Source organism: Plecotus auritus, assembly GCF_963455305.1.
Source record: "Plecotus auritus genome assembly, chromosome: 5".
NCBI classification, from domain to species: domain Eukaryota; kingdom Metazoa; phylum Chordata; class Mammalia; order Chiroptera; family Vespertilionidae; genus Plecotus; species Plecotus auritus.
Genome location: NC_137776.1, coordinates 120,772,059 through 120,794,794, shown reverse-complemented (window position 1 = coordinate 120,794,794; position 22,736 = coordinate 120,772,059). Strand labels below are relative to the sequence as shown.

The window sequence follows — 22,736 nt, the reverse complement described above, 5'->3', positions numbered from 1 at the left end:
AAAAGCATCTTAACCTCACTCCACTCTAAAAAAACCCCACAAACAACAGAATCTAAAATTCACGGTAAGGGGTTGCGGGGAGCCATTTGAGGTGTACCAGTCTGCATTCTCTCTGAGTTCTGTGAAAATAACATGTTTTACTTGTTTAAAAAAGTGGCAGGTTCAGTGTGTATGTATGATGTATTTAGATGTATATGTTTCTGGGTAGTTACCAGCAGAATATATCAGAATGCTGCCCATCTTCCCTCTGAAACATGGATCTGCCCACACAATAAATTTGCTCTCCAGCAGAAACTAGATGTGTATAAAATTCTTGACAATTTCAAAATGGGGGCAGTTTGGGAAGAAATATGGTAGACTAGGGAGAGAGTGTAGGAGATTGAAGATCTTTTCCCAGGCAGAAATAGTAACGTACAGTATTAGAGGTAAAAGTGGGCGGTGGAAGTGCTAGTGATGCATACAGAGCACATGTAAATGTGGTGGCGGGTGAAATTTGCCAGTAATAGAACGTGGCCTCCCTTGTTGGACATATCCTCCCGTTTGTGTTAAAATGTGTATAAATATGTAAAGAGATGAATATGAGAATATTCATGTGCAAATAAGAGTGTTTCCCTTGGAAAGGTGAACTGTGTCATGGGGGCATGGGTGGAAGAATAACATCTTCTTCTCTGCAAATTTTACCTATTCCAAAATTGGTGTCACTTCTAGTCATTTTAGGAGGTGATTTGATATACACTCTGAGAGTGTTGACTCATAAAATGTATTTTGGCTGGTGATCTGATATTGCTAATATTTACAGACAAAGATGATTGATTCAGGAGTTCCGTTATGATAACTCGAAACATGGAAATGAGAGCAGCTTAGCCTCAGACCCAGAAATCTCTCAGCTTGTCTTTTGTGTTTCTGACAACTTAAGGTGGTGGTGCAAAGTGGTGGTTCAAGCAGAGAGGCTCTAGTCCGCATCCAGGAGCCTCTGCTTCCTCCTCCTCCCATCATGGCCCCCACCTCCCCGGGTGATGGCGAGGACCTGTTGCCTCAGCCGTTGGTAGCTATGATCTTCCTTCACTGATCTCTAGAAGCACTCTAGGTTGGCTGAGACCAACAGCTCAGTTATTTGGGATTTTAAAAGACATTTAATGAAGACAAGGACAGTGCTTGTTATATAACTTTTTTAAATCCTCACCCAAGGATATGTTCTTATTGATTAGAGAGGGAGAGGGGGAAGGAGAGAGAGAGAGAGAGAGAGAGAGAGTGAGAGAGAGAGAGAGAGAGAGAGACAGACAGACATCAATGTGAGAGAGAAACATTGATTAGTTGCCTCCCATACATGCCTGGACTGGGGATTGAACCCACAACCTTTTTCATGTATGGGATGACACTCCAGCCAACTGAGCCACCTGGCCAGGGGTGGTTATATATTAATTTTGAAAAAAGGAGGGGAGGCATGATTTAGGCCCTTGCATTTATAACCTTTACTCTTTGGGGAAAAGGTTTGGTTACGCATAGTCTTATTTTTAGCATGTATAGAATAAATAAACATGAGGTAGCATCAACTATTCATTGTCTGTGGCTTGTCATGGTTCTAAATTTGGAATTACCAAGGCTCTTGTTAAAATTTTTTCTCCCATTGTCATAGCATAGCATAAGTTGTTTTTTAAGGAAATAGATTAATTTACTTATGTGGTTCAGACATGAGCAGGCAAGATTTTCCCTATATTGGAGCCTTCTATTGACCGTGAGTCACTGCATTTTATATATATATACTAGAGGCCCAGTGCACGAATTCGTGCACGGGTGGGATCAGGCTGGGCCAGCCCGGGGGAGGGGCTGTGTGCGGTTGGCGGGCTGGCCCTGCCCCCCCAGTGGAACTCCTGGTCGAGGGGACAGTTTGCATATTAGCTTTTTATTATATAGGATGGTATCTCAGGAACCTTTGCCAATTATTTGGTGAATCTGTAGAAGCTGCCAGTACAATAAATCCTCACTTAACCTTGTCCATAGGTTCTTGGAAACTGTGACTTTATGCAAAATGATATATAACAAAACCAATTTTACCTTAGGTTGAGATAGACAAGAGTTAAGTCCTTGTGGCATATTTCTAGTGGACAGAAACATCACCAAACTTCCTATCTAATAAAGAGGGAATATGCTAATTGACCCGCCATCACAAAGATGGCGGTGCCCACAACCAATAAGGAGGGAATATGCTAATTGACTGTCACACCCTCAATGATGGCGGCGCCCATAGCCACAAGATGGTGGCGCTCAGTCCTCTCAGCCCCACCAGGGTGGCAGGTGCGCGGCTGCTCCACATACCTGCCTCCGGAGTCCCTCAGTCCCCCAGCCGCCCAAGGCCGCCCGAGGCTCAGGTAACCAGGGTGGGCTGAGGCTTGCGCTGCTGGCAGTGGCAGCAGCAGAGGTGTGATGGGGCGTCGCCTTCCCCTGATCGCCAGGTCGCCTCCTGCCCCTGAGGGCTCCCGGACTGTGAGAGGGGCAGGTTGGGGGCTGAGGGACCCCCAATCCAGTGCATGAATTTTCATGCACCAGGCCTCTAGTCTCAATATAAAGATCCCAAAACCCTTCTAATATTAAACATTGAAATAAATGTGAGCTATATATATATTTAAGGAAGGTGAATAAAAACAAGTAAGATAGTTATTTTCCAACAAATTTATTCTCGATCAGGATCATAGGTGGCCGGAGCTTATCTGGGCAGCTCAGGGCATCAGGTGGGGCCCACCCTGGACTGGATGCCCTTTTATCGCAGGGTGCATTCACAGGCACTCACACACTGGGACGATGTAGATACAACCTTACCTCACATCCTTGGGATGTAGGAGGAAACCTGAGTCCCTAGAGAAAACCCACGCAGAGATGGAGAGAGCAGACAAACTCCACACAGACAGTGGCCCATTGGGAATCGATCTTTTTTCCTCTTCAATGTTATAATGAAACAGCATTGTTCAAGGACCTGCTGTGCTTCTAATCGAAAGAAGACCAGTTTAGCATTTATATGTTTACAATGTCTCTGACACAGTTCTGTGCGTATTATATCCTTAGCTCATTTAATCCTCACACTATCTCTTGAGTTATATACAGTTTTATTATCCCATTTTACAGGTGAGAAAACTATGACAAAGGTTAAGTGAATTTTCAGCAGTCCTTAATTAACAGTTAAGTTTAAAAGACTATTTTTATTATTATTATTATTAAAAAGGAATGTTGAAGCACAGGCTAAGGTTAAGTCTATCTGGACAGAAAATAACCAGCATGGGCCCATTCTGTTTTTACTGTGTGTCCCTGGAGAGGCAACAGGCAGGAGAGATTATGGAGTAATTACTTTCTAACCTCCCAAAAAAGCTTTTGCAGAAGTCTTCCGACTTTTCACAAAAGAGCAATGAGAATGCATTTCTCAGGAGCTTGGAAACGGTTGTCTGCACATCTCTCTGAGGAGATGTGATGAGGAGTGCCACCTGCGCTGAGCCTGGAGGTTAAGAGCTCAGCCTCAAGTCCTTGCTCACAGCCCAGCTTAGCAATTAAAACATGTACACACATTCCTGGTGCTTAGGAAAAGCTCACTGTTGTCTCTCATAGCTGTGAGCTGTATGTGCAGGGGCGGGGGACACAGGATGTGTGCGTGGTTGAGGGTCTGGGAAACTGACCCTCCCAGATTCTCTCTGAGGGTCTGCAGCTACTAGGCTTTTATAATAAAGATCTTTAACGAATCAATGTTTAACATTTCAGGGGAAAATAAAGTAGTAAGCTGAACTTAGGTTTGCATGTTTTGCGTTTGTGGTTCCTTCTCTTCCAGGTCCTGATAGAGACTGCTAAGAAGCTAGGACTCCGGTACCACTCAAAAGGGACCATGCTCACGATCGAAGGACCACGTTTCAGTTCACGGGCAGAAAGCATCATGTTTCGCTCCTGGGGGGCAGATGTTATCAACATGACCACAGTTCCAGAGGTAGTTCTTGCTAAGGAGGCTGGACTTTGCTATGCAAGTATCGCCATGGCAACGGATTATGATTGCTGGAAGGAGCACGAGGAAGTGGTAGGTGGAATTCTCTCCAGAGCACGTATGGCCTGACTTGCCAGGTGCCATGAGCCCCAGTAAGAAAGGATCTTGACTATGTGTTTCTATTGCATTCATTCCAGAAAGTACCTTTCTGCCAGGTTTTAAAGTCAACGTTTAATACATTCTGCCAGGTTTTAAAGTCAGCATTTAATACATTGTCGATAAGTATTATTGCCAGATATTTTCTATAGTTGTCTTTGGAAAGTAAGGACCAAAATCTTCATAGCAAAGAAAAAACACACTTTTATCCAAGGATTAGCAGTGAACAGTACATGGTAGGCATGCTGGGAATCATACTGAGATTTAGGCCTTGTTTTAAGGATAAAGGTCTTGGTTGTAATTTCCTTGTACTGTGCCACTGTTTGTGCTCTTTTTTTTTCTTTTTTTCTTTTTTTTTTTTTTTTTAAATATATTTTATTGATTTTTTACAGAGAGGAAGGGAGAGGGATAGAGAGTTAAAAACATTGATGAGAGAGAAACATCGATCAGCTGCCTCCTGCACACCCCCTACTGGGGATGTGCCCGCAACCAAGGTACATGCCCTTGACCGGAATCGAACCCAGGACCCTTCAATCCGCAGGCCAACGCTCTATCCACTGAGCCAAACCGGTTTCGGCTGTGCTCTTTTTTTTTCAAAGGAAAAAAACTTACTGTTGCTTAATATCTTTCTGGTAAGTGGGCTCTATTCATAGCTGTCTGTTTACCCTACCAAGACTGGATACCATGCTTGGTGTGGGAGTAGGACAGCAAACAAAAATGGTTGGTAAGGAGCCAGCATTGTGTTTTTCACGGGGTGGCGGGGGGGTAGTTAGAGATTAAGCAAACGAATGTGAGAAAGCTCAGGTGAGATACAGATGTATGAATCTGGTTGATTCAGCCAAATATTTGCAGTCGGGGAACCTTCCTTATGTAATGGGAAAGGTGGGCATGCTTGAGTGGAGAGGAGAGGAGGGAGAAAGAAGGAAGCAGGGCCGTGGAGACTGTGTTTCAGATGGGAAGTCAGTGAGGGGTTTTAGGTAATAAAAATGGCATGGTCCAGCCGGACTGTTGAGGTCAGGCTTCCAGAACAAATACTTTTCATTGTGGAAAACATTGAACATCTTCGAAAGTAGAGAGTCTAGTATAATAAACCCCACTGACCCATCACCCAGCCTTCCAGGTATCGGCCATGGCCCACTTTGTGTCATACATAAGCCCCTACCCACTTCTCTCTCCCCTGCTTTCATAAGTAGTTTTTATAACTGCCTTTTAAAATATATCCTATATAATAAAGAGGTAATATGCAAATTGACCATCACTCCAACACAAGATGGCCGCCCCCCATGTGGACAAAAGATGGCCAGCAGGGGAGGGCATTTGGGGGTACCAGGCCTGCAGGGGAGGGCAGTTGGTGGCGACCAGGCCTGCAGGGGAGGGCAGTTGAAGGGACCAGGCCTGCAGGGGAGGGCAGTTGGGGGGGACCAGACCTGCGGGGGAGGGCAGTTGGGGTGGACCAGGCCTGCAGGGGAGGGCAGTTGGGGGGACCAGGCCTGCAGGGGAGGGCAGTTGGGGGGGGGACCAGGCCTGCAGGGGAGGGCAGTTGGGGGGGACCAAGCCTGCAGGGGAGGGCAGTTGGGGGCAACCAGGCCAGCAGGGGAGGGCAGTTGGGGGCGACCAGGTCGGCAAGGGCGGGCAGTTAGGGGTGACCCGGCCGGCAGGGGAGGGCAGTTGGGGCAATCGGGCCGGCAGGGGAGCAGTTAGGCGTCAATTGGGCTGGCAGGGGAGTGGTTAGGGCAGGGGTGGGCAAACTTTTTGACTCGAGGGCCACAATGGGTTCTTAAACTGGAGTGGAGGGCCGGAACAAAAGCATGGATGGAGTGTTTGTGTGAACTAGTATAAATTCAAAGTAAAGGAGCGGAGGGGAGAGCAAGAGAACCCTCCGCTCTTTCGGCTCCGTGATCCGGATAGAACAGCCGAACGGGCCATAGTTTGCCCACGGCTGGGTTAGGGGGTGACAGGCTGGCCGGCAGAAGTGGTTAGGGGCAATCAGGCAGGCAAGTGGTTGGGAGCCAGCTGGATTGTGAGAGGGATGTCCGACTGCCCGTTTAGGCTCAATCCTCGAGGGGTCCCAGATTGGAGAGGGTGCAGGCTGGACTGAGGGACACACCCCACCCCCACACCCCAGTGCACGAATTTCGTGCACCGGGCCTCTGGTGTGTGTGTGTGTATAGTGCATTGTGGAGTGATATTTCTTTATGTGTGTGTGTATTGATTTTAGAGAGAGGAAGGGGGAGGGATAGAGAGATAGAAACATTGATGAGAGAGAAACATTGATTGGTTGCCTCTTGCATGTCCCCCCACTTCAGGGATCAAACCCACAACCCAGGCATGTGCCCTGTCCAGGAATCAAACCAGTGACCTCTTGGTTCATGGGTCGACACTCAAGCACTGAGCCATACCAGCCTGGCTGAAGGCCTCTTTTATAAAAAATAAAATAGTAAAAAAAACCCACAGGACCATTATTGTACAAAAAATATTGATATTAATTTCTTTTTATTTAATTTAGTAGTGCATATATCTCCTTTTTTTCCCCCCATTGACCTTCCCTCAGCCTCACCTACCCCCTGTCACATGCCCTCATCCCACCCCCCAGTGTCTTGTGTCCATTGGTTGTGCCTATATGCATGCATACAAGTCCTTTGGTTGATCTCTTTCCCCCCCACCCTCCCCAACACTCCCCAGCCTTCCCGCTGGAATTAGACAGTCTGTTCGGTGCTTTACTGCCTCTGTATCTATCTTTTTGTTCATCAGGTTATAATGTTCTTTATTTACCATAAATGAGTGAGATCATGTGGTATTTTTCTTTCATTGCCTGGCTTATTTCACTTAACATAATGCTCTCCAGTTCCATCCATGCTGCTGCAAATGGTAGTAATTCCGTATTTTTTATATCAGCATAGTATTCCATTGTGTAGATGTATCATAGTTTTCTAATCCACTCATCTGCTGATGGGCACTTAGGCCGTTTCCAAATCTTAGCTATGGTGAATTGTGCTGCTCTGAACATAGGGGTGCATATATCCTTTCTGATTGGTGTTTCTAGTTTCTTGGGTTTTATTCCTAGAAGTGGGATTACTGGGTCAAATGGGAGTTCCATTTTTAATTTTTTGAGGAAACTCCATACTGTTCTCCACAGTGGCTGCACCAATCTGCATTCCCACCAGCAGTGCACGGGGTTCCTTTTTCTCTACATCCTCTCCAGCACTTGTCGTTTGTTGATTTGTTGATGATAGCCATTCTGCAGGTGTGAGATGGTACCGCATTGTCGTTTTGATTTGCATCTCTCGGATAATTAGTGACTTTGAGCATGTTTTCATATGTCTCTTGGCCTTCCTTCTGTCTTCTTTCGCAAAGATTCTATTTAGGTCCATTACCCATTTTTTTTTATTGGATCATATATCTTCCTTTTATTAAGTTGTATAAGTTCCTGTAGACGTTGGAGATTAAACCCATATAAGTGATAACATTTGCAAATATGTTCTCCCATACAGTGGGCTTTCTTGTTGTTTTGTTGATGGTTTCTTTTGCTGTGCAAAAGCTTTTTATTTTGATGTAGTCCCATTTGTTTATTTTCTCTTTAGTTTCCATTGCCCTAAGAGCGGTGTTGGTGAAGAAATTGCTTCGGCATATGTCTGAGATTTCTCTGCCTGTGGATTCCTCTAGTATTTTTATGGTTTCCCATCTTATATTTAAGTCTTTTATCCATTTTGCGTTTATTTTTGTGTATGGTGTAAGTTGGTGGTCTAGTTTCATTTTTTTGCATGTATCTGTCCAATTTTCCCAACACCATTTATTGAAGAGACCGTTTTGACTCCATTGTATGTTCATGCCTCCTTTGTCAAATATTAATTGAGCATAGTGATTTAGGTCAATTTCTGGGTTCTCTATTATATTCCATTGATCTATATGTCTGTTCTTGTGCCAGTACCAGGCAGTTTTGAGAACAGTGGCCTTGTAATACAGCTTGAAATCTGGTATTGAGATCCCACCTACTTTGTTCTTCTTTCTCAGGATTGCTGTGGCTATTCAGGGTGTTTTTTTATTCCAGACGAATTTTTGGAGAGTTCTTTCTAGGTCTGTGAAATATGCTGTTGAATCTATAGATTGCTTTGGGTAGTATGGACATTTTGATGATGTTGATTCTACCAATCCATGAACATGGTATGTTCTTCCATCTGTGTATTTCTTCCTCTCTTTTTTAGTGTCCTGTAGTTTTCCGTGTATCGGTCTTTTACCTCCGTAGTTAAGTTTATTCCTAGGTATCAATTTTTTTTTAGTGTGATGGTAAATGGGATTGCTTTTGTGGTCTCTCTATCTGTAAGTTCAGTATTGGTGTATAGAAATGCCATAGGTTTCTTGGTGTTAATTTTGTATCCTGCTACATTGCCGAATTCATTTATTAAGTCTAATAGTTTTTTGATGGAGTCTTTCGGGTTTGTTATGTACAATATCATGTCATCTGCAAATAAGGACAGCTTTACTTCTTCTTTTCCAATTTGGATGACTTTTATTTCTTCTTGTCTAATTGCAATGGATAGTACTTCCAGTACTATGTCGAACAGGAGTAGTGAGAGTGGGCATTCCTGTCTTGTTCCTGTTCTTAGGGGAAATGGTTTTAGTTTTTGCCCATTGAGTATGATGTTGGCTGTGGGTTTGTCATATATGGCTTTTATTATGTTTAGGTATGATCTTTCTATTCCCACCTGCTGAGAGTTTTTATCAAGAAAGGGTGTTGGATTTTGTCAAATGCTTTTTCTGCATCAATTGATATGACTATGTGATTTTTATCTCTCAATTTGTTTATGTGATGTATCACATTTATTGATTTGCTGATATTGTACTATCCTTGCATTCCTGGGATAAATCCCACTTGGTCATGGTGTATGATCTTTCTGATGTACTGCTGGATCCGATTTGCTAGAATTTTGTTGATGATTTGGGCATCTATGTTCATGAGGGATATTGGCCTGTAATTCTCCTTCATTGTGTTGTCTTTATCTGGTTTTTGTAGTAGGGTGATGCTGGCTTCATAGAATGAGCTTGGAAGTGTTCCTTCTTCTTGAATTTTTTGGAGTAGTTTGAGGAGGACAGGTTTTAGTTCTTCTTAGAATGTTTGGTAAAACTCCCCTGTGAAGCCATCTGGCCCTGGGCTTTTGTTTGCTGAAAGCTTTTTGATGACTGCTTCAATTTCTTCCATAGTTATTGGCCTATTGAGATTTTTAGAATCTTCCTGAGTAAGTTTTGGAAGGTTGTATTTTTCTAGGAATATGTCCATTTCCTCCAGGTTGTCCCATTTGTTGGAATAGAGTTGTTCATAGTATTTTTTAACAGTCCTTTGTACTTCGGTGGGGTCTGTTGTTATTTCTCCTCTTTCATTTCTGATTTGTTTATTTGGGTCCTCTCTCTTTGCTTCTTGGTGAGCCTGGCTAGGGGTTCATCAATCTTGTTTATCCTTTCAAAGAACCAGCTCTTGGTTTTTTTGATCTTTTGTATTGGTTTTTTTTTTTTTTTTTGTCTCTGTCATTTATCTCTGCTCTGATCTTTATTATTTCCTTCCTTCTGCTTACACTGGGCTTTTCTTGTTGCTCTATTTCTAACTCTTTGAGTTGTAGGGTTAGGTAATTTATTACCATTGTTTCTTATTTTTTTGCAGTAGCCTTGTAGAGCTTTGAACTTTCCTCTCAAGACTGCTTTCGTTGTGTCCCATAGATTTTGGATTGTTGTGTTTTCATTGTCGTTAGTTGCCATGATGTTTTTTATTTCTTCTTTGATCTCTCTGGTAACCCAGTCATTGTTTAATAGCATGCAGTTTAGTCTCCATGTATTTGATTTTTTTGGATTGTTTTTATTGTAGTTGATTTCCAGTTTTATGCCATTGTGATCTGTGAAGATGCTTGATATGATTTCTATCTTCTTGAATTTGAAGAGACTTTGCCTGTGACCCAATATATGGTCTATCTTTGAAAAATGTGCACTTGAGAAGAATGTATATTCTGTGGCTTTGGGGTGAAATATTCTGAAGATGTCGATTAATTCCATCTGGTCTAGTGAGTCATTCAGGATTGATGTTTCTTTGCTGATTTTTTGTTTAGAGGATTTGTCCAATGGTGATAGTGGGGAATTAAAGTCTCCTACTATGATTGTATTGCTGTCAATCTCTCCCTTGATATCCTCCAGGAGTTCTTTTATTGAATTTGGGTGCTCCTGTATTGAGTGCATATATGTTTACTAGAGTTATTTCTTCTTGTTGGATTGCTCCCTTTAGTATTATGAAGTGGCCTTCCTTATCTCTTGTTATGTCCTTCACTTTGAGATCTAATTTGTCAGATATAAGTATTGCTATCCCCGCCATTTTTTCATTTCCATTCGCCTAAAAAACTTTTTTCCATCCCTTCACCCTCAGTCTGTGTGTGTCTTTTTTTCTGAGTTGGGTTTCTTGTAGACAGCAGATATATGGGTCGTGTTTTCTTATCCAATCCGTTACCCTATGTCTTTTGATTGGGGCATTTAATCCATTTACACATTTAAAGTTATTATTGATAGGTACTTGTTTGTCGCTATTTTTATTCTTTACCCCTGTCTTCCTTCTTCGCTTCCTATTTCTTCTTTTTACAGCAGACCCTTTATCATTTCTTGCATTGCTGGCTTGGTGGTAATAAACTCCTTTAGTCCCTTTTTGTCTGTGAAGCTCCTGATTTCACCTTCAATTTTGATTGATAGCCTTGCTGGGTACAGTATTCTTGGATTCAGACCTTTCCTTTGCATGACTTTGTGTATTTCATTCCATTCCCTTCTGGCCTGATGAGTTTCTGTTGAGAAATCAGTTGCTAGTCTGATGGGGGTTTTCTTTATAGGTAACTTTCTATCTCTCCCTGGCTGCTTTTAAGATTCTTACTTTGTCGTTGGTGTTTGCCAGTTTAATTATAATGTGCCTTGGCGTCAGTTTTTTGGGGTTCATTTTGCTTGGGTCTCTGTGAGCTTCTTGGATTTGTGTGGGGTTTTTCTTCCCTATGTCAGGGAAGTTTTCTGTCATTATTTCTTCAAACAGGTTTTCTGTTCTTTGCTCAGTTTCCTCTCCTTCTGGGATCCCTATTATACGGATGTTGTTTTGTTTTGTGTTGTCCCAAAGTTCCCTTAGGCTCTCCTCCTGCTTTTTAAGTTTTTTTTTCTAGAAGCTGCTCTACTTGGGTATTTTTTCCTACCTTGTCTTCTAGCTCACTGATGCGGTCCTCTGCTTCTTCTAGTCTACTCTTGATGCTTTCTATTGAGTTCTTTACAGCAGCGATGTCATTTTTCATTTCTTCTTGATTCTTCTTCATTTCCTCTTGGTTCTTACACGTATTGTCAAATTTGTCTTCCATTCTTTTCAGCGACCTTATGACCATTTCTCTGAATTCTTCCTCCGACAGGTTGCTTGCCTCCATTTCATTTACTTTCTTTTCTGGTGATGCCTGCTTTTCTTTCATATGCGGGCTGTTTCTTTGTCTCCCCATGTTCTCTCGTCTCTGCATGTCTGGTTATGTAGTTCTCTCTCTCCTGCATTGATTTAAAGGCACAAAATACAACACAACAAGGCACAACACACAGGGCACTGAACACAAATGTATTCACAATATTAATAACCCCAAATAAAGGTGACCACCATAGAAAGGCAAATTAGAGGATAAGAAAGAAAGAAGAAAAGAAAAAAAAAAGGGAGTGCAAAAATGAAATTGGGAAAAGGAGAAAAAAAATAAGAGGGAAAAGAGAGAGAATAAGAAAGAAGGTGGGAAAAACTATACATATGGGGAGAAGGCTCCAATAGAACAGCCACTAATCCCAACACATGCCAGCAATAAGTACCTGGAGATGAATGCAAACTACAAACCACAGCTAATATCAAGTGAGGCGAGGGAAAACAGAAGCAAAAAAAAACAAAACAAAAATAACAAAAAGAAAAAACGAAAAAAAATCTCACAAACAAGCATAAAAAATCGATTTAATCAACAATCAAGCAAACAACAACAAAAGTACTGAGAGAAAAAAAATTTGGATAGTGAAGAAAGATAAGAGAGAGCTGTGTATGAACTTGGAGCAGGGCATTGGTAATTAGATATAAGTAGATTGAAATTTTAATGGGGTAAAAAGAAGGAATAGGGAAAACCTAAAGCAGGAATAGGGTAAGTGAAACAGAACAAAAGGGGAAAAGTGAGGAAGAAAGTGATGGCGTAAAGGTAAAGTTGAGATAGAGTAAAATGATGCTAAAGGAAAGATGAAAATAGAATGTAGAACACTAATCCCAAAGTAAAATAAAAAGAAAAGAAAATGACACTTTTTTTAATAAAAGGAAAAGAGCAGTAGTAATAATACTGATTGAAAATAAAAATATAATAATTAAAAAGGTAAAATCAAGTGAGGAAAAAAGAAAAATTTTAGTTTCTTAAGTAAAAGATGGAAAAAAATAAAAATGTGCAGTAGTGAAGGTCATTCACTTCCTCTGCTGTTTGTTTGGTACACCTGTTTCCAAGTCAGGACAGTATTGCAGTTCCCTGCGTTCCACTGCTCCTCAGTGTTGTAAGCCAGTCCTGATTTTTAAGCAGGCATTTTATTTGTGTTTACACAAGAGTCAATTTGTGATTCAACCCCTGGGTGGCATTGTTTCTGGATTGACCTCTGGGTCTATAGGTCCTCTCTAGCTAGTGTTTAGATTTGTTTTCCCTGTGGCACTTAATACCGGTTTGGGGGAGTGGGTTGCCCCAGAGCTGGTTCTCTGATGGTTATTCCCTGCTCTCATTCCCAGCTTCCAGAAAAACAACTTTCCCCTGCAGTCTCTTAGAGTGACCCCAATTGGGTGATCCTATGTATTGGGCTTAGTAATCAGAAGCAAGGATTTAAAGAGGGAAAAATAAATAAATAAATAAGAGCCAGAGTTAAGTGTGTGAACTCCGGGGCTGCACGCAAGTCTGTGCAGTCTTTTTTCCCCTTGGGTCTAAGCAGCTGGCACACTTTTAAAATTTTTAGGCTGTCCTTTTGCACCCAGATCAAAATGGGTTGCTTTTTAGAGTTCCCTTTTGTTAGCAGCTCTGCAGACCCCCTTCCACATTCACGGATCACGCCAGCCCCAACAGCCACGGATTTTTCTAGGTGCATACTTCCCACAGTCCTCCAGCTCCCGCATGCACGTTTCTCTCTCCTGCCGGGACCACAGACCTCACCTTCTCCCAGGTGAAATCTGACCTTCCCGTGGTGGAGTGTAGAGCTCCTCTGAATCTGCGTGCTTGCGCCACTTGGGAACCAGTGTTCTCGGGTTCGCAGCTGTTCAGTGGGTGCCGTAGTTGTAGATTCCCCAGGCTTTTCAGGCTCCCGACAACATCCACTTTCCCCTTCAAGATGGCGCTGTCTCTGCTTCTGAGCCAGTCGCTCTGGGAGGGAACCCAGCAGCAGTGGGGGTTGCCACAGTCTCCTGGTGTATAGCTGTCCCTCAACTCACCAACAAATACTCCCCGTGTGACCACACACTCTTCCTTTGTTTTCTCACTCACTATCTTGCAGTCTGCCTTTCTTTCAGCAGCCATCTTCCGCAATCTTAATTTCTTAATATACTCAAATATTTAGATTGTTCACTTTTTCCCTCTTGTCTAATCGTTTTCAACTACTCAGGGTCTCTTTTAACCTAATATTTTCCTCTCTCTTTTCAACCCTTGCATTTCACTTGAAGAAACTGGATCATTTGTTTGATTTAAAATAGAGAAAGGGACAGAACTATAGTCATGTGTGTTTATTGATTTCAGAGAGGAAGGGAGAGGGAGAGACAGAAGCATCAATGATGAGAGAGAATCATTGATCAGCTGCCTCCTTGCACGCCCCCCACTGGGGATCAGGCCTACAACCCAGGCACATGCCCTGACCAGGAATTGAACCATGACCTCCTGGTTCATGGGTTGATGCTAACCCAGTGAGCCACACTCACCAAGCCAGTCAAGGAATTTTGAAGTAAGAAAAAAGTGTAGGGGTGGCTGCTCTGAGCACATTTAGGACAGGTGATATCTTCTGCAGGGGGACCCTTTCTACCACCTCAGAGCTGCTTGTTTCACCACCCAGTTTCATGTAAAACAGATATTCTTGCTGTCTGTCTGTTCATTTACATGGATTTTCAGCCATAGATGAACACGGGTTCTGTGTTTTGCATGATGCCTTATCCTGACCCTTCAGTGTAATTAGCTACGAGGATGCTCTTTAATGTAAGAGATTTGTAAATCCTGCTGCAGTACAGTCCCTGACTTGGCAGCTTTGCTCTTTGAAGGGAACTGCTCGGCCTCGAGGTGTTAGGAAGCTGCTCCCAATGAATAGAAGACTTCAGTGTCTGCCACTCCTGAGGACGCATTGTTGCCTGCCTGTGGCTTTCTGCTTGATCTAGGAACGTATCTGTCTGCAGAGCTAACGGTGCTTTCCTTCAGTCAACCCCGTGAGGTTTGGAAAGCAGTCAGTTGGAACTACTTCAGTTAAAAGTAGAGAAACTAGGTTTCTGTAAGTGGTAAGTCATGAAGGCAAATAATGTTAAGTGCCACACGAAGATTTGACACAGATAGCATCATCTCAGCCAGCCAGCCAGCCATGTGTGTTGTGCTTCAAACCAGCTGTACAGCCTGGCATGATCAAACAGTTTTAGAGTTGCCAAGCCACCTTCAAATTTCTGTCCTCCAATTACTTGTGATACCTGGCCCATTATTTAACAAGTTACTCTTCTGTGGGATGGAGCCAGGGCTTCGGGGTGCGGGGCGTGAGTTGTTCAGTTACACTTCTGATCTTGCTAGATTACTGGGAGAATTAAGCCAAATGGAATGTGTAGAGCAACTAGTTTAATGCTGGCTCCTAGGAGGTTGGTCGGTCACCAGATAGTAGCAGTGATGGGGGTGGGGGCAGAAAGACTATAAAAAATTGGTGAAGGAAATTTGAGAATTGAGCTGGTCCTCCAACAGCAGGTTAGATTTGAACGTGAGGAGGTTAATAGGGAGGCATTTTGGGTGGAGCCCAACAGCAGGAACAAAGAGAACAGAAGTCAGTCTATATAGAAATACCAGTCACAGGAAGTGTAAGGACACGAGTAAACGTAAGGAAAGCCTCTTGCACACTTTATGACCCTGCATTTCAAGGATCCACGTGAACTGTGCCCATACGTGGGCACCCAGCTGGTCACCGCTCTGTGTTCCCACAGTAATGGGACTCCCTCTGCTGCGGTACTGATCGTCTTGTCTAACCACATCCTGGTGTTTGTGGGAGGGGTCTGGACTTCATACTCCAGGAAACCAAATGAAAGCTGAAATCGCTGTGCCCTGAATCTTGGATTTCTTCTAAGTAGAGTGAAGTGTGACAAGTACTCTTCCTCTAAACGGCCAGTGTATAGTCACAGCTTTTTCCACCCTTTCCTTATGAAGCAATTTTAGTTACAGACAAAAGCAGACAATCCTGTGGGTTTCTGTGAATCCGACGTCAACCATTATAATATCAACTTCTAGCCACTCGTATTTCATCTATCCTCTGATCCATAGCTCTGTCCATCAGCATGTTAGGAGATATCTAACGTAGCCACCTTGTCCTTGTCACATTCCAACCAGAATGCCTTACCATTCCCAGGCAGAGTCCACGTTTCCAGCTATCTCAGATGATTTCTTCTTCCAGGTTTTCTAAAAAGAAACCAAGTGATTTGACCTGTACTTTCCCACATTCTGAATTGTTGAAATCATCTCCTCAGGGTAGTTTAACCAGATTCTCTGTCCTCTGTATTTTATGTAAATTGGTAGCTGGATCTAGACTTATTCAGATTCAGGTATCCTACGTAGCGTTTAGTTTTCCATCAGAAGAGTGGATTGTTTATTTGGTTTGGGTTTTGCGTGTGTGTGTATGAGAGAGAGAGAGTTTAGCAGCCCATCCATTAATTCATTGGCAGCTATTAAAATAATGATACTCTGATTTCATCATTTTTCTTTATTAGCTGGAAGACTTCTCGCAAGAGAAATGTTTCTTTTCAGACTGGTTGGTTATTCAGTGTAGCAACAGTTTTGTGACTGGGATCCATTCTGTGGACCTGGGGAGAACAGCCACAGCTTTCTAGAGCTGCTAACACATTACCCCTCTGGAGAGAGTTTCTTAGAATTCATGTTGCAAAAGGTACTTTTCAGAGGTGTTTGTTTTCTCCAAGACCTCCCCCGTGGGACCAAGACCATCTTGATAAATGCAAAACTTGGGATCGGGGGTTGCAACTAGAATCAACTGACTTCACAGATCAGGGAGGAACTTCGGGAAATGTTCCACAAAAAACAGTGTGATTTTTTAATTGCTGGAAACATCCTGTGCTGTTGTTTCTCTAGGTTTCGGTGGACCGGGTTTTAAAGACCCTGAAAGAAAATGCCAATAAAGCCAAAAGTTTGCTTCTCACGACCATACCTCAGATAGGTTCCATGGAATGGTCAGAAACCCTCCATAACCTGAAGGTAAGTATCCCGAGCCATCTGCAAGCAGACACTTTCACATCCTCAGCTGCCTTTCCTCTTGTGTGCATCTCACCCTTGGGGCATCCCCTCCTGTGTTTTATACTAGCCTAGATGTTTTCTGCAAGTTTTCATTCCATTTCCTTCCATAGTAACCATTTGTGATACTGGGAAGTTAGAGCTGCCTGGTAATGCGAGACCTTTGGAAGCTGAGGTGGGGAGAGTTTTATCATCTACTGTGCCAGATTCTTGACACGGTTCTGCCCTGCAGTGTATCTCTTAAGTCCCACTTCAGAAGATGGATAGCACTTGCTCTGCACATGGCCTACGTAGCCAAGGACGCTGTTTTTTCTCTGGCAGATCCATGCAGAGTGGTTGCAGCCTTTAAAGCTAAAACTGACAGAGCAGTAACAAGATGGTGCCGGGGAATATCTGCTTACTCTTCATGTTGCATCTAACTTAAGAGTTATTAGTGATAAACATCGGGTGGGTTGCAGGCTGGTAACTTTTTCTTTTTTTATTTATTTTTAGTGATTTCAAGAGAGGAAGAGAGAGGGGAAAAAGAGATAAAATATCAATGATGAGAGAGAATCATTGATCAGCTGCCTCCTACACACCCCCTTCTGGGGACTGAGCCCACAACCTGGGCATGTGCTCTGACTGGCAATCAAACTGTGACCTCCTGGTTCATAGGTTGACGTTCAACCACTGAGCCACGCCAATCAGGCGGTAACTTTTCAACTCTAGTATTAACTCCCTGAATATACAGAGTGGGGCAAAAGTAGTCTTACAGTTGCTCAGGTGGAAAATAAGGAAATAATTAGTAATAATATAAGAATAAACTCTGTAAGCCTACTTAGCCCCACCCTGTAATTTAAACTGACTGCCACACTCAGAGATGTATGCTTTTTATTTGGACATGTTGTGACTCTTGATTAACCATATTAGATATGGAATTGCCTCAAACTGATCAGATTTTACATTCACCTAATATCCAAAGAGGGTAGCCAGTATGTTCTGAGGTCTCCTAGGACACACCTATACTCTTAGGTCTTATTCCAGTAATTGAGAAAGGATTTAAAAGGTTGATAAAAGCCTTCCCTACCCCAGTTACCATCAAGGAGCCCTGGAACAAGAGCCATAACTTTAGTGTGATGGGGACGCAATATGGTAGTGAATGATTGATAACCCCTGGGTGTGGGGAAGTCATGATTTACAGTGTTTTCCAGTCACGTGGTGTAAATGCTCCAGCATAGCTAACTTTAAGATACCAACATGAAGCCACTGATAAGCTGGGACAGGATACATGTAGATGGGTCTCATAAGCTGGTACGGGCAGGCTCCTGCACACCGGTATAATTATGATGACTTTAGGACTGGCAAAGTCAGGAATATGGGATTTGTAATCTATCTTTCCTGCTAGACTTTTAAGTCCATAAGGAACAAGAAACATCAGTTGGTTTCAACCTATATACCTAGGGATAAATGTCCTTTAATGAATAAATAATAATCCCTTTCCTCCATGAAGTATTTTATCATATCTATAATAATAAAAGCGTAATATGCTAAGTAGACCAGTCAGCCAAATGACCTTCAGGACATCCTTCTGGACATAGCCACGGCAGCGGAGGCAGAGGCAGAGTGGTTAGGGGCGATCAGGCAGGCAGGCGAGTGGTTGGGGCAATCAGGCAGGCAGGCAGGCAGGCAGGTGGTTAAGAGCCAGCGGTCCCAGATTGCGAGAGGGTACAGGCCGGGCTGAGGGAGACACCCCCCCACCACCAAGTGCATGAATTTTGTGCACCGGGCCTCTAGTTGAAATATAAAAGCCCTTATTGAAGAAAAGAGGACTAGAAAATAATAAGAATCATATATATATATGTGTGTGTGTGTGTGTGTGTGTGTGTGTGTGTGTGTGTGTGTGTATAATGGAGAAATACGTTAATTAACCAGGACACCATAACAGGTCAACCAGACAGGAGGAGGTTGTGCGCACAGGGTCGGGGGCGGGGCAGTAGGGGCCTCCACGCGCCTGCGCTGGGGGAGGGCCTGATAAGCAGCAGCCGCGGTTGCTTCAAGGGTCGGAGAGGGAGGCAGGGCTGGACCGGCCACAGCTGCTGCGGAGCCCTAGGAGCGAGGCAGGGCCGGACCGGCGAGTCGAGGGTGGGCAGTGCCCTGTGATTTCGAATCACGCACTTGGCTCCTAGTTGGAAATAATAAGAATTGGGAAATGTCAGTTTAGAAACAGTTAAATTTGCGTGAGTGTAATGCGCATCTATATATATAAAAGCCTAAGTGACCATTACAGCAGAACGACCGGTCACTATGATGCACACTGACCACCAGGGGGCAGATGTTCAACACAAGAGCCGCACCCGGTGCAGCCAGAAGCCGGGCTCATGGCTGGCAAGTGCAACTGCCATGGCAGGAGCCTCTCCTGACTCCATGGCAGCACTACCAGCGGCGGCAGCGGGCCAGGATGAGTGTGAGCAGTGTGGCACCCAGCCCCAATTCGGGCTCCTTCCTGGCCGCTTGGCGCACTGCTACATCTCCCAAGGGGTCCCAGACTGCGAGAGGAATGTCTGACTGCCAGCTTAGGCCTGATCCTGGTGACGTTCTCTGTAGAAGGCAGGCAGTCTGAACATCTCAGGGAAGCGCAGGGAACTCAGGGTGATCCTGCCACCGTGCTTGACTCACCCACTTGATGGTGTTCACAGGACAGACTGTGGTGGCCCAGTGTGTGTATGTGCTGCAGCTGCTGAAGCTCAAGCAGCAGGCTGTGCAGCCGCAGAAGGCCATCCAGCCACAAGTCAGCAGTCAGACATCCCCTGAGGGGTCCTGGAGTGCAAGAGGGCACAGGCTGGGCTGAGGGACCCCCACCCCCCAGTGCACGAATCACACCTCGACTTCTTGGAACTGTGACTCATACTGATATTGGCTGCTGTTATTTGCCTACAAGATATGTGGTGGGTTTTGGTTTTTCTCAACTGTCCCAATTTGACTGTAATCTCTTAAACTTAGAAATCAGTGTTTTCCTCCCCTCTGAAGCTTCTGAAATTGTGTGTAAAATTGGTATGTAGTGTTCTATGTATTCATTTTTAAAGAGGCTGTGTGTAGCTTTCATCAGATTCTCAAAGGAATATGTAACCTAAAGAGAGAAAGTGAAGAATCGTGGCCTTCATTCTATAGCTCTAAGGATCACCTTACAATAATTCCTTCTTCTCAGCTCTCTCAGCACTGAAATGCGTATCATTCACTAATTCGTTTCAGAAATACTGAGTGCCCGCTGTCAAATCGTGGTTTGCAAAGATACAATTAGACTTGCTCTCATGAAGAAGATCCTACTCCCTTTGGAGATAGTAAAATATTAAAATTTGAATGATTTTTTTCAGTGGGATAAGGTGAAAAATGGAGGTTGCATAAACAAAAATCCAGACTGGGGCTGATGTGTAAATGTGTCCTAGTTCATATGTAAGGAATGGAGATAGTGAGAATCCGAGCAGTCCTCTGAGGTAAAGCATCACGAACCTCACTCACAGGAAGGGAGCGTAAGGAATCGGTTAGGAGCTCCTTTGGTGAACATGCAAATTTCCTGGATGGTTTATTAAAAGTGTATGCTCATGAGTTTGCACTCTAAAATCAAAATATGGTTTTTTACAGCATTCCAGTAAAATCATGCATAAAAACCAGTAAGTGCTTGGTTAATTATAATCTGTGCCTACTTTTTTCCTTTCAGAATATGGCCCAGTTCTCTGTTTTATTACCAAGACATTAAAATACAGCATGACTTCCCAGAAGATAAGACTTTCTAATTCTAGTCATTTGGGGAATTCCTGCTTAATTTGAAATGTGGAAAAGCTTTCGTGCCCTTGCCCGCTAAGGAAGAACATGTGCTAAGACCATGCCAGTGTGAGAGATGCCTTCCGAAAGACATGGACGGCTCCAAAAAACAGGGAAGCAAATGACCAGTAAACATGTGGAAAATTCCTACCCTTTAGAAAAAAAGACAAGAAGATACCATTCGCCTTTCCCCCATTAAATTCATAACAGTAATGGGTGGGAGGTGCAGTTTCTTATGTTGCCAACGAATATGAAGACAGAATGGGACTCGGACTATTTATTGGTGGCACTGTAAATGTGTACAGTCTTTCTGGAGTGCGGTTTGGTAAATGTACCCAAAAGGCTTAAAAATACTTAACACCCTTTTTGCTGGTTACTCTGTTCCTTTTATCTTTAAAAATTTGTCTTTAAAAAATTAGAAATATGGTAGTGAATGATAACTGCAAAGAATTAAGTGTAAAGAAGTATGTTTTATATAGTGTCCGTTTTAATAGCAAAGATTCAAAACCATCTGAATATCCAAAAATTAGATATAAATTATGGTTAAGCTCTAATTAGATTATGAAGGAGCCAACTGAAGATCATGTTTTTATATAATATTTAATGTCCTAAAGAATTGGTTGCTGTATAATATAAAATGGGAAAAAAAGGACATGTGAGCCTTTTACAGTACTGATTTTGTTTTAAGAATTCTACATAAATGTGCAAAAAAGACTAGGAAGACATATAATCTTTTATTATACTTTGGGCGTATATTGGACCATTTTAATTTCCTTTATTCTTTTCTGTCTTCACATTTATTTTTTCTACATGAATATAATCAAAGAGTATAGTTGTTTTAAAAATAAAAAATTACTGAGAAAGATCCAGCTGTTAAACACATTGTTTCTGCTAATGAGGCAAAAATTAAGATGGTAATAATAAGTTCTTTTTGAGTTTCATCTTTATTTTGTAAAAAATAAAAAAGATCATTAATGACTTGAACAGTCATCGAGATACTTGGGTTTGCAAACATCTTGAGAAGAGCTGGGCAGTTATCACTGAGATATCTTAAACTATCGAAGAGACTACATACACACATTATAGTGTGCCAGATATTTTTTAAATTAACCTTCTATTATTAACTTTAAAGGAATGGGTTTTCTTTTCTATCACAAGCAGATCTTTTTTCCTCAGGATCATTAATTTTCACTGTGGTCTATTATATAGGGTCCTTGAATGATGTAGCTTTTGACCAATCGAAGAGTATGTAAAGTCAGTGTATTTGTGTCTGTGAGATTGCCTTCAAGATTATAAGCTACTGATTGTAAACAGTGAAATAAACCAGTTACCCTCCAGCATTAATACTGAGCAGTCTGGGTTACATGTCATTATGTCTCGGATTCTCTAATGCAGTGGTTTCAACTCTACTTGCACAAATAGGGACCCACAAAGGACCTAGTGGATCTGAACCCAGGATTCTCTGGCTCCAACCAGTAATTGTTTTCGCTCCCCTTTAATATATACCACCCCTTACTTTCCTTCATTCTTAGATGTCTGAAGATGTGAAGGTGAAAACCTGTGGGCATTTTTCTTGCTGCCTTCAGAAAGTACTGTTCTCCCCAACTTTTAGATATTTTTCTTAATCCAGTAGCCTTTTCTAGCAACCTCATTTCCAGACTTCACAAATGGACAATACTTGTTTTCTGTTACCCATCATTCATTGCTTATACAGGGCCAATCTAGTTTTCCTTATACTTCATTCTTAAGAACTTTGACCATTTATTCTTGGTATGCTCCTTTTTTTTTTTTTACAAAATTAACATCATGATCAGTAGTTTTGAGCATTTGGAAGTTTCCCTAGTGGATTATGGGCATAATAGAGAAGTTCTAGCTTAGTGACTTAGGTCCTTGGAAGAGTGACCAGTTACTGATTAGTATATTTACATTTACTTACAAATCTGTATTGGTATTATGAGCTACTTATTATTCTTTTACTGATTTTGAGGATGAACAATCAGAATAATTTATGCATGGTGTTAACCAAAAGAGTGGAGAAGGCTGGTATTACAAGGTTACATTTGAGACCTAAGAATGTTTTGCAAATTAGCCTCAGTATTTCCTGGAGTTGTTTATACTAGGCAACTGAAAAATGTGCCTTATTTCATAGGTATTTGTTGGAGAGCACATTTTTATAAAATAAAAAAACAAAAGCATTTGATGATTTCAGTTAGGGAAGATTAAAAGGAAATTGTCAGTGTTTTCAAACTATGCCCTCAGTTTTATAGATGATTCAGGCTTAAAAAGTCCACACATTGGAATGTGATGACGCATTCATA

General features: G+C 42.5%; 1 protein-coding gene across 1 annotated transcript in view; it reads left to right on the top strand.

Annotated features, from left to right (window-relative positions):
• MTAP (methylthioadenosine phosphorylase) overlaps positions 1-21,762 on the top strand; it is a 61,426-nt gene extending 39,664 nt beyond the window's left edge. The window contains exons 6-8 of the mRNA XM_080668150.1: positions 3,812-4,051; positions 16,462-16,584; positions 20,315-21,762. Coding sequence (XP_080524276.1) covers positions 3,812-4,051; positions 16,462-16,584; positions 20,315-20,353 — 402 coding nt within the window. The 3' untranslated portion in view covers positions 20,354-21,762. The remainder of the gene's footprint in view (positions 1-3,811; positions 4,052-16,461; positions 16,585-20,314) is intronic.
• The last annotated feature ends 974 nt before the right edge of the window (positions 21,763-22,736 follow it).